Source organism: Protomyctophum parallelum (assembly GCF_964188405.1).
Source record: "Protomyctophum parallelum genome assembly, chromosome: 19".
NCBI lineage: Eukaryota > Metazoa > Chordata > Actinopteri > Myctophiformes > Myctophidae > Protomyctophum > Protomyctophum parallelum.
In genome coordinates, this window is record NC_139717.1 from 31,646,356 (window position 1) to 31,661,119 (window position 14,764).

Consider the following 14,764-nt stretch of genomic DNA (forward strand, 5'->3'; position numbering starts at 1 on the left):
TGCCCTGGCTTAGGGGAGCGAGAGTCACAGAGTACAATATACCAGAAAGACGGCACCGGCCATATATGGAGCGTGTCTTGAGTGTACAGGGTTTGATGAGGTCAGATCAACATGGAATGTCAGAACAGGTCAGCTCCATATATGGATATCTAAGGGTGGCAGTGGGGGCAGTGTCTTGAGTGAGTGCCTTAATTTCTGGGCCTGTTGAGAACTCTAGCTTTGGCCGGCTGCCGGGCGCGGCTGCACAAATAACTTTGGGGTGGGCCCGTCTAGGTATCAGTCAAAAGGGAGACATCGAAGAGGAAGGATGGATGGGAAGGATATATGGAATGTCAGAACAGGTTCTGACATTCATATCCATATACTAATATTGATGACATCAGAGATCTCCATATATGGGCTTAATTGCAACAGCAGGTCGCATTTATTTACTATGATTCCTGATGATGTCATAATGATGTCACGAGACCTGGGCACAATATATGGGGGCTTTCCCCATGTATGGCGACTTTCAGCGATACACTGACGGACAAAAAGCGCACAATTCTATAGTAAACTGCGACCTTCGGTCGCAAATTAGCTGCTTTCTGCCCGACAGCAGATATTCACTCATGCAGTGCAATGTTCCTTACTGGGAGGCTCAGCCTGTTCCGTTTCGGTGGGCTCCTCTGTCTTCTGAGGTGGGCCCTTGATCTTGTAGAGCAGAGCGAGCAGACGGCCCTTTATGGATGCATCCTGCTCCTCCGGTTCCTCCTCTACCGGAATGCCTATGAGGAAGAGCACAATATACAATGTGATGTCTGTCAACTGCAACACTGTCTTAGCTGGCAGTGAATGAGACGTTAAGACTAATTTACTGAGGACTAATCTCCTCATTTGCATATGGATTGCACTGCTAAAGGTGAAGAAGAGGCTGCTTTTCACTGTGGCTTGTTATTAACCTCCATCTGAACCGTACAAAAACAATGTCTTTTGACCGTATACTGCAGTGGTTTTCAAATGTTTTGGCCATGAGCACATAATTGGTGTGCCTTGGGCAAGTAAAAATCTCAAGACTCATAGCGACAATAGCTGATCTGCAAGCTCACAAAGCATCGTGATGCTACACATTATGAGTTTTTAGTTATGAAATGTGGCGAAATTATTGGGAAATGAATGCATGCCAAAGTACTGATTTAGTGAATTAAAAAATAAATTCCTAATGTTTTGTATACTAGTTGTGTACTGTATGTTGCAATAATTATGTGGTTGTCACAAAAGCCAGTTCAAATTGATTATTTTGGGGTGCAGGTGGGTCACAGCCTGAAACAGTTAGGAACCACTGGTATACTGTATGTCCCACGTATTTCTCAGATTAAATTATTCTATGTCAGAATGCTGAGGGTACCGGTATTTCTTATTTGATTTTTCACTTCTCACTTCCAGTGAACAGTTACTTGAAAAGTCAATCTGAACACGGTGCTCATATTCCCAGACAGAACGTCTAGGGGAAACGTGAGATGAAACGTGTAAGATTTTGATCTATAATTTGCTGATGGCCATTCCATCTGGTAAGGCGACGATAGGATCATAGGAGCATACCACAGTGCAGTCGCAGCTCGTTATGGAAGTCGTTGAGTTCCTCCTGGATCTCCTCGGGGCAGGGACAGTCCTCCCCTGCACTGAAATTCAACAGGATGTTGATCTGTGATTGCAGATCACAAGAAAGAATGGGGTTATAAAGGTGACGGGCCCAAAAGAGCAAATAGAAATACAAATAGAAATAGAAATAGAAACAGATAGATGAAACCGCACGAAAGACAAAAATCATCATTAAGAAGAATAGAATAAAGAAGAGACTATACTGTATCATTAAACAGAATCTACATACTAAAAAAAGTGAATGAGTAATGCAGACTAATCTTCTCGGATTGCACTGCTAAAGGTGATGAAGAGGCTGCTTTTGACTGTAATACTCCAATAATGGAAACAAATAACAGAATATACAATAGAACAATGGTGAACGAGAGGAGGATTAGCATAATGGAATGAGAGATGGGATACAATTATTATAGTATTATTCTGAATCACACTTACAGTATTAGCTAATTTAATTTAGAAGTCAAAGTAAAGGAGTACACGGGTGAGTGGGTAGAGAAATCAGAAGATAAGGTAAAAGAGAACAAACACCTGCACACTGTCTTCAAATACAGTGAAAAAAACTTTAATAGGGAAAGCCTATGCGGCCTTCATCAGGCTATCTTTATGATGACAGTGTGCGGGTGTTTGTTCTTTTTCATAATGTCGGGCACTTAACCCTCTCCTACGCAGCCTTCGCCTGTAGGTGTGCAAAAGCCTTGCTTTTTATCCCTCCAGGATAAACAAATATCTCTGAAGGACTGCAGGGGCTTAAAAATGTATATGGGCTGTTCAGATAGTATTAGACAGGGCACACTGTAAATCTATTCTGAAGACGCAGAATAATGAAACACCAAGTAATTCCTCATAGACTGCTATATTGAGATATTTTAAAAAGCTATAATAAAACAGTTTAAATCATTGGTTCTCAACCATTTGCATACCAAGGCCCATTATTGATTCAGATTTTGAGCCACGGACCACCATTTGATGAGATTTAGCCTCTCATACGCAAGACTTTGTATATGTTGTTGTCGTTGGATAAGATATTGTCCACAATTCCATGCTGTATTGATGTGGTACCATAGGAGAGATATCAGGCAAACTTTGATCAATGTTGTTATTCTACGTTCTAATAATTGTGAAGACGTTGTTTAAATTAAGTAAGGCAGGACACCTAGAAGACCAAAGAGAAGATTTGTAGATGTAATCAAAGAGGACATGAAGTTAGTTGGTGTGAGAGAAGAGGAGGCAGAGGACAGGGTGAGATGGAGTTAGTTGGTGTGAGAGAAGAGGAGGCAGAGGACAGGGTGAGATGGAGTTAGTTGGTGTGAGAGAAGAGGAGGCAGAGGACAGGGTGAGATGGAGTTAGTTGGTGTGAGAGAAGAGGAGGCAGAGGACAGGGTGAGATGGAGTTAGTTGGTGTGAGAGAAGAGGAGGCAGAGGACAGGGTGAGATGGAGTTAGTTGGTGTGAGAGAAGAGGAGGCAGAGGACAGGGTGAGATGGAGTTAGTTGGTGTGAGAGAAGAGGAGGCAGAGGACAGGGTGAGATGGAGTTAGTTGGTGTGAGAGAAGAGGAGGCAGAGGACAGGGTGAGATGGAGTTAGTTGGTGTGAGAGAAGAGGAGGCAGAGGACAGGGTGAGATGGAGTTAGTTGGTGTGAGAGAAGAGGAGGCAGAGGACAGGGTGAGATGGAGTTAGTTGGTGTGAGAGAAGAGGAGGCAGAGGACAGGGTGAGATGGAGTTAGTTGGTGTGAGAGAAGAGGAGGCAGAGGACAGGGTGAGATGGAGTTAGTTGGTGTGAGAGAAGAGGAGGCAGAGGACAGGGTGAGATGGAGTTAGTTGGTGTGAGAGAAGAGGAGGCAGAGGACAGGGTGAGATGGAGTTAGTTGGTGTGAGAGAAGAGGAGGCAGAGGACAGGGTGAGATGGAGGCAGATGATTTGCTGTGGCGACCCCTGAAGGGAAAAGCCGAAAGGCAAAGATGAAGAAGAATGCAGATGTTTAACAATAATTTAACTTTTGAGAGTGTAAAATTAAACCAAATGGACCCGTACCCGTAAGGGTCCATTTGGTTTAAAACTCTCCATCATTTAGCTGGGGACCACCTGGACCCTCCTCAAGGACCAGTGGTGGTCCACAGACCAGTGGTTGAAAACCACTGGTTTAAATAAATGGGACACTTCCGCAGACTGAGCGAATGGAGCATCCAATTCAGCAAATGTTGATGTCTATTTCAGGGCAGGGTTTGTAATGAGGTCTTGGAAGGAACATGGAGCTAATCTTGAGTGAGACGCCTGGAGTATGCAGTACACTTGTGACCTGCTGCTGAACTTGACAGAATTTTTCAGTCTAGCTGGAGGACTGTGTTGATTGGTGGGGCATACATTTGGAAGTTCATACCAAGGTTATAAAAGTTTTGAATTTTTCATTAGTTTGAAATAATTTGCTAGTTTATATTCCATTTTTGGAAAAAAGCTTAGTTTTAATTAGTTGTAGTGGGCTTAAGACTAAGACTAAGGGCATTTTCTCTATGATTTGAAGTTTGTTTTAGTAATTTTTGTAAACGCAATATATTATAAAGTTTTAGTTAGTTATGATTTTTTGTAAACCCCTAATTTAGTTAACCGAAATTCTGAAGAAAGTTCAGCCAATTCTAGTTGTTATTTTGTTAGTTTAACTAACTATAATAGCATTAATTCATACACTGGAAATTAAATATATAACCCTTATGACATTGTGGGAACAAGGTGGCTGGTCTGGATGTCTGACTCATGCTGAGTTGAATGCAGGAGCTGTGCAAAATGTGTTAGGTTGCAAATGGGAAAATAAACCTTATAGCTAATAAGAAGGAAGATTTATGTTCTCTCTCTCCCTCCTCTTGCTTATAGACACGCTGAGAGCAATATAATATTGATGACATCTCAATATTATATTGAGATGTTATGGAGCCATGACATTGGATATCAGGTTCTTAATGTGAGGTTCCAGGGACCACCAGTGGTCCTTGAGGACATGAGCTACGGACACTAAAAAAAATTAAAAAAAAGGAAAAGAAAAAAAGATGGAAACTATGTGTGCTATGTATGAACTGTTTGTCCTCCTTCCGAAAATAAAACGAAACTGAACTGAAAGAGTCACGAGGCAATTATAACAGTGAGCTGAAAAGCTTTGAGAGCACAATTGAAGGACTGCGAAAGTGCGAAAACAGTGCTTTAGTGTCTGACTGATATTCACATTTTCAGGATTTCACAGAATCGTAACTCTAAAGCGCATAACAAAAATGCATTAGCATACTATTGTAACTGGTGAAGTTTCATTAAGATATTATTTTGTTAACTTTCCCATATTACCTGTAGGGTCTCACCCTTTTGAAATGTTTCTAGCTGTTACCATCCAGTAAATATCACATACACTGCATGTGTACTAAACAATTAGCATGTAGTGTTAACACTTAAAGGACAACTTTAGTTTTTTTCAACCAAGGTTAAAGTAAAAGATGAGTGTTAATGTTTTTTCATTTGCTGCTTTCTTTCGTTTTAGCGATTTTAGCCCCATTCGAACATGGGGCTAAATATGTATTTTTTTACAAAATGTTATAGCGATTTATTTATTTACTATAGTCCTACTAGACCCCAGGAAATTACATCTGGCCACAAAAGATCACAGGATCTACTGAATGTGAAGGGAGGTACTATAGGGGGCTGCCATACTGTGTTGTATGGCTCAACAGGTCAGTTTGTCACCCCCTTAAAATGTAGTGATCTTTTGTGGCCAGATGTAATTTCCTGGGGTCTAGTAGGACTATAGTAAATAATATTGTGAAAAAAAAATACATATTTAGCCCCATGTTCGAATGGCCCCTCCCCCCTGTCAAAAATAGCTAAAATCGCTAAAACGAAAGAAAGCAGCAAATGAAAAAAAAAATAACACTCATCTTATACTTTCTCTAACAACAACCTAAAACATGAACCTTGGTTGAAAAAAACAAAAGTTGTCCTTTAACCCATTTAGGACTATTCCGATTCTAAAAATGCCTTCTAAATACTGAAATAAGTTTTCAGAAAAATGTCAAATATTAATTCAAAAATTACAAAAATGTTATGCGGCTAATATACTGTACATACTGTAGCAACAACAATCACACAAGTGGTTCCCGTCCTGAAGGGGTAAAACACCAAAAGGGGTTGCTTGATAACAATCACAACACAACTTTACATATTGCATTTGGGCAAGATTCTAATCTTGACCCATCAAAAAGATGACCAATATCCAAAACACATGACACAAGGAAATCTGAGTATGGCCTATTGGAGACAACCATGGTCTAATTAGTCCTACATCTGCTGTTATAATGAGTAAACATTATTTTGGTCTGATGAGGTTCAAATGCCACATACATCTGTCTTTTGGCTTCATTGAGGGATTCTAACATGGACCACGCTGGTATTTTTGGATGTCTTGCTGAGCCACACATTGCATCTCTTTCACTGCTTTCTTTGGGTTGGGTCCCAGCAAGGCTATATTATTTAAAGCAGTGATTCTCAACGTGTGGTCCGGGGACCCCCAGGGGCCTTGAAGGACTCCCAGGGGGAGCCCAGCAAAATGTGTTAATATACTGTAGTGTAGCATTAAAATCACTTTAACCACTTTAACCACATTTTATACTTCAGCTCAATTTGGGTGTATATATTTTCTCCTTTCGGGCCTGTTGAAGAACACCCAATAAGTGAGACACGTCCTCAGGCCATCTATGTCAGAGTAATACATTTTATTGGGACTCAAAAGCCTAATTTATACAATGCCGTCACAGACTGAAAATAGCAGACCAATATATGAGCTTATAGATCTACTTACTATATTTGGTCCACGATGTCGTCGACCAGTAAAAAAGTATAAATCGGACTTAAGGCACCAGCTTTTCATTTCAGCCATTGCTCCTTTTATGGCATGTGCCTAAGTGGCGAGATGTCTAGGAGAGCATTCGTATTTCGTCCGCATGTACCGGTATACGTTTTTTCCAACATTGTTTTTGTTTGGCCTGTTCACACCTAACCTTCGCGATTCGCGAACAACAACACCAATCAATGTCTTGCGCTACCGATCAGCCAAGGAAGTCAATGCCTGAATATTTTTCACATTTTCACATCATTTCAGATCGGCTTTATTTTCAGAGTCATTGAACAAATATATAAAGGGAAAACAAATATATAAAAATACATACAATTCATTCTCAGTAAGTTTACATATTTACAATAATAGTGATTATAATCATTCAATGTTGTGTCGAATGATATTGAGACGACAACAACTATTTGTGTGAGTATTTTTCCAATTTTGTGAACTCATAATCTCAGCTCTAGCAGGACAGTGAAGAGACATGAAGTGACGACAGGGGGAGTGATTAAACCAAGGACGTTGTGTTTATGTGGACAGTGCCTTTATCCTGCACAGCATCGTACTGTCTTGAGTGTGAATATCATATCAACAAAGAATAATCTGACATTTTCTCCAGTACAGTCGTACCTGTTCCTGCGGAGGAGAGCGGAACTCTTTGGTCTTCTTGGCCGTGACAGCAGCGGTCATGGTAAAGGCCTGCATAAGCTCGTTGTAGCGGAACTTCTGGTTGAACTGCAGCTTGGAGACAAAACCGTCAGAGAAGCTGACGATGGACTCGATTCGCTGCTTCAGCTCACAGTCACAGAAGTAGTGTAGAAGCCCACACATCTAGAAGAAAAAAGAAAGCATTGTTATGCTACATAACAGTGATCTTATATTTCTTGTTATTCATGTCCTCACTGTATTGCATTACTGCTTGTTTTTTTAATGTCGTTGCCTTGCTTTTCTTTTATGCTTTGCTTTTATTTTATTCTCCATTGTTCTGTAAAGCACTTTGAGCTGCATTTGATGTCATGAAAGGTGCTATACAAATAAAGTTTTATTATTATTATTATTATTATACTGTAGCTTGTAAAGGCACTGTTGGTGTATAGTATGTGTATGTATGCATGTTCGTTCGTACATCACCTCCATCTTGTGCAAGTAGTAATTAAGTAAGTGCTTTACATGTGTTTTGTAAAGCACCTTTCACAGACACAAAGTGCTTCAAGTTAAAAATAAAAAGACAATTGCCAGTGAACCAATCACAGTGTTTATGTAAAAGCCTGTTTGAAGTGAGTCTTTAACAATCTTTAAAAAAATATTCACAGTGCCACCGATCTTAGTCGAATAGCTGTTGTGGGAAAGGTGGTGTGGTGAAAATGGTATTGGTGGCAGAGAGGTCTATCGTGAGACGCGTCAATAAATACTCTAGTGCAGCCCATTATTTTAGAGCAGGACACTCTAAGACACACTAAGAGCATAGGGGTGCTGGGGACACTGGAAGACTGGTGGCACCTGACATGTGACCTGCATGGCAAGGGCAAAACAGTACCTTATGCTATTTACCTAGCAAGGGAGACAATGGAGGAGTACAAACATAAAAGTGCAGTGAAAATTAAGGGATGCATCATTTCTGTCTATTCTTATGCAGTCCAATTAGAATAGCATTTTTGATTTTGCGTGGTGATTTTGAGGTTTTTGAGATATAATTTGAGAGGCATCTCTCAAGAGAGTAAAGTAAGCGTGACAAAGAACCTACATCAAAATGGCCGGTATCAGTATAACTCTCAGCGTTGCTAGTGCAGTGAGTGCACACACTGGGAAGTGGGAACAATTACAACCAAACAACACTGTGTGTGTGAGTGTGTCTGTGTGTGTGTGTGTGTGTGTGTGTGTGTGTGCATGGCTCACCTCTCGCTTGACAGGCTCCGGCAGCATCATCTGCAGCAGGCCCTTCACGGCCGCTTTGGCCTCCTTGGTCTCCTCCTCCCCGGCCTCCACCGCCTTCTCCTCGTTGCTGCTCACCTCCTCCTTCCCCCCGTCCGCCGCCTCCTCGCCCGCGCCCTCCTCCGGCTCCCCGAACACGCTGGGGTCGATCAGCAGGAGGATGAGCTTCACCTCGTCGCTGGACAGGGCGCCCATGACCAGCAGGTTGCCGATCAGCCGCAGGATGGGGACGAACTGGTACTCCACGCTGCCGCCCACCGGGTCTCGGATGTGGGTGCCGCCGCCCTGCACGGCCTCCGTCAGCATGCTGATGGCTTTGTCCTTCAGCACGCCCAGGGGGATCTCCGGGCTGTAGAGGTACAGCGGCCGCTTGGTGCCGATCATGCCCACGGGGGAGAAGTTGATGCGGGGCTTGAGGGAAGTGCTGATGCCCACGCCGGGCAGCGAGTGTCTCTTGGACTCGTCGGGGAAGAGCTTGATGGAACGCGTCTCGTCCGTCACGGGAATGATGAACTCGTAGTTCATCATGAGGCGCGACTCCTTCGCTGTCTCCAGGTGCATGCTGCATGACAGACAAAGTACAATACCATGTTATTTAAACCTGGCATACCTATTTAGTATTTGTAGCCTGTGACTGATTATACGTTTAAAAAAAGAAAATTCTTTCAAATAGTCAATTGGTGAAATAGCAAAAATAGCCTCTCTATAAGCTCACAATGCGTTAAGCTTGTAGTTGTGCCACCTTCATTATTCATTGAAGTATATAGGGCGTATGCAATTACTATCTGGAGCATTTTATTTTGAAGTTTCACTCAAGCTGTGCACATGCAGATTGATTGTTTACAAAGTCACAGAGAGACAGGCAATACACTGTCTGGATCATCTGGTCATCGTGAAAGGGATTACAGTATTTCTGTAATTCGAAGCAGCTGTGTTTGGACGGATGCGCAGAGATGGGAATAAAACAGGTGAATGAAATCTAGATTCATTCTTATTCATGTGAGGCTCGACACATCATCACGCATCATGTTTTCATTCAAAGGAAGTAATTAAAATGAGATTTTATGGACTTTTGATATAAAAATACACAAAAATTGACATTTTCCCATTGTTTTGGCATCCATTGTTAGGAGGTGGCATCCCGATATGCCCATATGCCCATATGATGAAAGTGTGAAAAACGTATTTTTCATTTCAGGTGCAGGATATAAAATATATAAATATAGTAATAGATTATCTACACTCCTTTCTTGCTTGCTTGCTGCTACCAAAGTGAATTTTATTAGTACAACATTTCGACTGTGTGGTCTTCTTTATCAGGTCTGACAAAGGCCACAGGTCGAAACATTGTGCAAATAACATGTGCATCAGCAAGAACGGTGTGCGCCGCAGTGCGGATAATCGATTATCTTCTTAAATCTCAAACACTATGATCCTTCAATAGCTGCATGCCCTAACGCCCACAACCCCACCTATTCTCCATATTCAGACCACAGCCATCTTGCCAGCAAGGTGATACCTAGATGACACTTCCCATAGACAGCCCATTCATCCAAACAGAAAAGTCCTCTCGGGGGCACGGTGGCACAGTTGGTAGTGCTGTCGCCTCAGCGGCGTGTTTCCTCCTCTGCGTCATCAGTGCCCATACCCGAAGGCGGGGTTGGCGAAAGGGCCTTTCTGTGTGGAGTTTGCATGTTCTCCCCGTGTCCCCTAGGGTAGGTACCCTCACAAAAACATGCAGTAATCCTGGTCTCTAAACTGCCTCCCCCTGGCCAGCCGGGACGCCTGATGGAGGGGAAGGAACTGGTTGGAATAACGTGTTCCTTCCACGCGCTACGTCCAACCAGGGAAACTCCCCCCTGTCAGGTGTAAAGGAGCAACTTGGACACTCAAGCATGAAGGAAGCATGAGTTAAGTCCGTTGCTCTCCCTAGGTTGGCGGAGGGTGTGTAGAGCCCAGGATCACATCACAGGATGATTGACACAGGGGTGAAAAATGGGTTACAAAATCGTGGGACAAAAAATATAAATTTAGAGAAAAGTCCTCTTTAATTATATTGAACAACGTCAAAATCACCAACATTGCAGCTGTAGGGAAAGCTTGAATTATCCTCTTTCAATCTGTAAAGTTTTTGTTTCATAAAAATCCACCGTAGACATTTTATGAGCTACTTCCTGTCAAGACATTCCTTGCATGTGATATTTTTCCTAAGTGCTGGAGTTTGGGAGTGCTCGTTGAATATCACTCAACGGCCCTGCCCATCTGTTTTGAATGTGCACATAATGCAGCAGGCAGCAGGAGGTTGCTTTACTGATAACGAGCGCTTCCAAACTCTGATACTCTGATAATCATCTGCAAGGAATTTATTGACAGGAAGTAGCTCATAACATGTCTACGGTGGATTTGTATTAAACAAAATCTTTATAGATTGAAAGAGGATAATTCAAGCTTTCCCTACAGCTGCAATGTTGGTGATTGTGACGTTGTTGTCTCCACCAGGCCGAAGGCATGGGGGGAGAGTATGTTTTGCACTCCGTCCGTCCGTCCGTCCGTGTGTCCGTCCGTGTGTCCGTCCGTGTGTGTGTCCGTGAGCAGCTAATCTCCGGCACCGTTAACCCGGTCGATGCCAAATTTTGCACACACACTCCCTGGATGCCAACAAAAAATGTCCAGAACGGCCTGTTATAGCGCCTGTTATAGCGCCACCAGCTTTGTGCAAAACAAGTTTTTGCACAGTACACCTACAGATTTTGTCCAAACATCGCGCAAATTGGTACACAGTCTCTCTAGAGCCATTCAACGAAACGGGTCTTTCAGATTTCTCAGACTCCATCCTGATTGGTTAAGATTGGCTTCCAAAGTTCACAGGAGTGCTCAGTTTCAAACAAAATGCTGCAAATCATGAACACATCGCGTAATTTCCGTGAAATTGTGCACGCACATTCCCACTAGGCCGAGGAAGAAATGCCACATGAACAATTTCAACTCAGCCTCAAGGTGGCGCTATAACTGGCCGAAAAGTGTTTTTATTTACTTTTGTTGCCCTTTTATCCAACCACCAGATGAAGGCAAGCTGCAATGTCCTACATTCCTATCCTGGTGGAGACCTGTGCCCAGAAGGGCACTTTTTCTAGTTTAATATAATTAGAGAGGACTTTTCTGTTTGAATGAATGGGCTGTCTATGGGAAGTGTCACCTAGGTATCACCTTGCTGGCAAAATGGCTGCGGTCTGAATATGGAGAATTGAATGGCAGCCCAGGAGCCCCACCTGATGAGGACGTTGTAGAAGCCCTCTCTCAGCATGCCGGTGAGGTATTGGTTGTCGATGGTGTAGATGAGCTGCGATTGGTCCAAGTGGCTGACAAGGGCATGTGCCACTTTGGTGTTCCCCAGGGCACACAGGGCACAGTAAAGCTTCAGTGTGTGGTAGTGGAACTTCCTCAAATCCTCATGCTCAGACAGCTCCATGACGTCCATACACCTGGAAGGGAAAAGGAGAGAATGGAGGAATGAGGACAAAATTCATACCAAGGATTTTGTAGTTTTGCATTTTTTCATTAGTTTTGACTTTTTGTTGTCTCCGCCAGGCTGAAGACATGGCCAAGACTATGTTTTGCACACTGTCCTTCCATTCATCCACCTGTGAGCTCGTAAACTCCGGCACTGTTGGCCCAATTAACATGAAACTGCACACACACACACACACACACACACACACACACACACACACACACACACACACACACACACACACACACACACACACACACACACACACACACACACACACACACACACACACACACACACACACACACACTCCTTGCATGGCGCTACGTTTATGATTTGAATACATCGGAAACGAATGGAAACAAGACCACAAGGACTTTTTTTTTTGGTGCTATGCTTTTAGATGTGTTTGACTATACTCAGTTGCTGTTTACATTTCTGTCTAATCAAGTATTCAATCAATCAATCAAACCACTATCCAGTAGGCCGATTTTTGCAAAACACTTCTTTTGACCTTGAGTTTTGAGCACTACCGTCATGGCTTCAACGATGCGAAGCCAACAAAGGCCCTAGCCTTTGTGGCCATTTCTCTTTATCTGTCTGTCTCCGCCTTGCTCTGACCTGTTCTCCTCAGGTATGTACACAGCCATCATCTGCAGGGGCTCCAGGCATTGGACCACCCAGCCGTGCCGCTCGCTGACGCGGGCCGTCTCCACGTGGAGGAAGGTGTTAGGCACACGGCTCCACAGCACCGGCCTGAGCGTCTGCACGTCCAGCCGCGGCGGACACTGGGGCACGGGGTTCCTCAGCTCACTCTTAAAGATGGCTGAAGACAGGGGCATGGCATCCTGTGTGTGTCACCACAGGGATAGAAAACAAAATCAAACAGTACAAACAGACCAACAGACAGCCCATTCATCCAAACAGAAAAGTCCTCTCTAATTATCCTCTCTAACGTCAAAATCACCAACATTGCAGCTATAGGGAAAGCTTGAATTATCCTCTTTCAATCTGTAAAGTGTTTGTTTCATAAAAATCCACCGTAGACATTTAATGAGCTACTTGCTGTCAAGAAATTCCTTGCATGTGATTTCTTTCTAAGTACTGGAGTTTGCGTGTGCTCGTTGAATATCACTCAACGGCCCTGCCCACCTGTTTTGAATGTGCAACACGAACATTGCTCATTGTTGTCGCAGTTATTTAAAAAAAACTCACACATGTGAGTTTTTGTGTGCGTTTTTACTGGCACTTCAAATACCAATACTTTTGTACTGTACTTTTTACTCTTTTTTATTAAGTATTGCATCGTTCTATTCATCAACAGGAAATACGTCTATGAAATTTAGACCACATTATTGCTCTGCATCTACAGTGATAATTGTAAGGGATGTATCTAAATGACAGTGAAATTCAAAATGAATTACTGTCTCTTGAATCACTGTTATTTACTGTCTGGATGGAGGGTGTTAACTGTTGTTAACCTCAAGGATAGAGTGTCTTTGGCACATCGACATTCCATTTACCAATATCAATCACTCAATATGGTGAGGTCTGGACGAAAACAAACCTGGATCTTGACAAATTCAAACTGGAAGAGGTTTGAGCTGGTCGGTCGGGCAAACACTGCAGGGAACAGTTTGATATTGGCCTCCACCTAAAAGAGAAGAAGCAGGGACTCAATTAGTGACCGTTGATTTGTACAGTAGTACGTATGCTCACACTTGAAAGCATGTAGATCTGCCATTTTTCCACCGCAAATGCAATATTCTTCATGGGTAATAAATCCGTTTTGATCAATGTCTTCTCCCCCATATGGCCGTTAATTTAAATCAGTCCATGGTTCATCTCTGAAAGAGGACCTCAACACAATTACACAGGTGTCAGAGAGCATTTAAACTCAAAGCTTTTGAATTAGCCTGCGCTTTAAATGTTTAAATACGTTTCCATCATCGGCAACCATCAGAGACCCTGGATACTCGACTTCCTGACAGCCAAACCACAGGTAGTCAAGGTGGGCAGACAGACCTCAAATAGCCTCACCCCCAGAGATCCCCAGGGTTGTGTGCTGTATGTTGTATGCTGTACTGAGTGTACTCCCTGTGGTGTAAATACAACACCATCAGTGGTGGTGGCCTGATCACAAACTGTAACAATACAGCCAATACTGTATCTGCAGGACATGGCAGACCTGTCACTGTGGTGCCACAACAACAGCCTCTTATTGAACGTTTGTAAAATAGCCTCAGGAAAGATGTCATTCAAAACTGTACTGTATATTATATCCTAGTCTTTAGTCATTCACCACACATATTACATTTCTTTTTGAGTGGTGCAGCCACTCCAAGGAACAGCAATGTCCGTCCGTCTCTCCCTATGTCTGTCCCCATGTATATTTAGGGTACCATCAGGTGCTAAACTGGCGCTGTTGAGCTACAAACAGAGAGAGAGAGTGCAATTATGCCAACCCGGTGGTGTTTGTGTGGTTGTTGTTGTTGTCATTATCGCAATGTTGTGATTTCTTCTGACTTTGTGATGTTTTTTAAGGTAGTTCAAAAGTTATGGAAATAACTGGCTCTCTACATAAACAGATAATAATACTCTTGATTTTGATAGATGGTGTGATGTATGATACTATGATAGTGTTATACTGGAGCTCACTGCTAGATGAAATACTGAATAATGTATATTTTGTTACATTTATTTTTTCGATAGATTTAATGATTGATTGACTGTAATTACAGTACACACTAGGTGATGGAATAGAGATATTAGAGTGCCACAACTCTGCACCTGACCCTGGTGTTCAGTCT

The 14,764-nt window shown here is 42.8% G+C and overlaps 1 protein-coding gene across 4 annotated transcripts in view; it reads right to left on the reverse strand.

Annotated features, from left to right (window-relative positions):
- The window catches only part of ryr3 (ryanodine receptor 3), a 169,303-nt gene that overhangs the window by 72,302 nt on the left and 82,237 nt on the right, over positions 1-14,764 (reverse strand). For all 4 annotated transcript variants that reach the window (XM_083790960.1, XM_083790959.1, XM_083790958.1 and 1 more), the window contains 7 exons: positions 13,522-13,608; positions 12,576-12,802; positions 11,713-11,925; positions 8,408-9,005; positions 7,142-7,342; positions 1,582-1,684; positions 633-767 (listed from right to left, as the gene is read on the reverse strand). In XM_083790960.1, the coding sequence (XP_083647086.1) occupies positions 633-767; positions 1,582-1,684; positions 7,142-7,342; positions 8,408-9,005; positions 11,713-11,925; positions 12,576-12,802; positions 13,522-13,608 (1,564 nt within the window). The remainder of the gene's footprint in view (positions 1-632; positions 768-1,581; positions 1,685-7,141; positions 7,343-8,407; positions 9,006-11,712; positions 11,926-12,575; positions 12,803-13,521; positions 13,609-14,764) is intronic.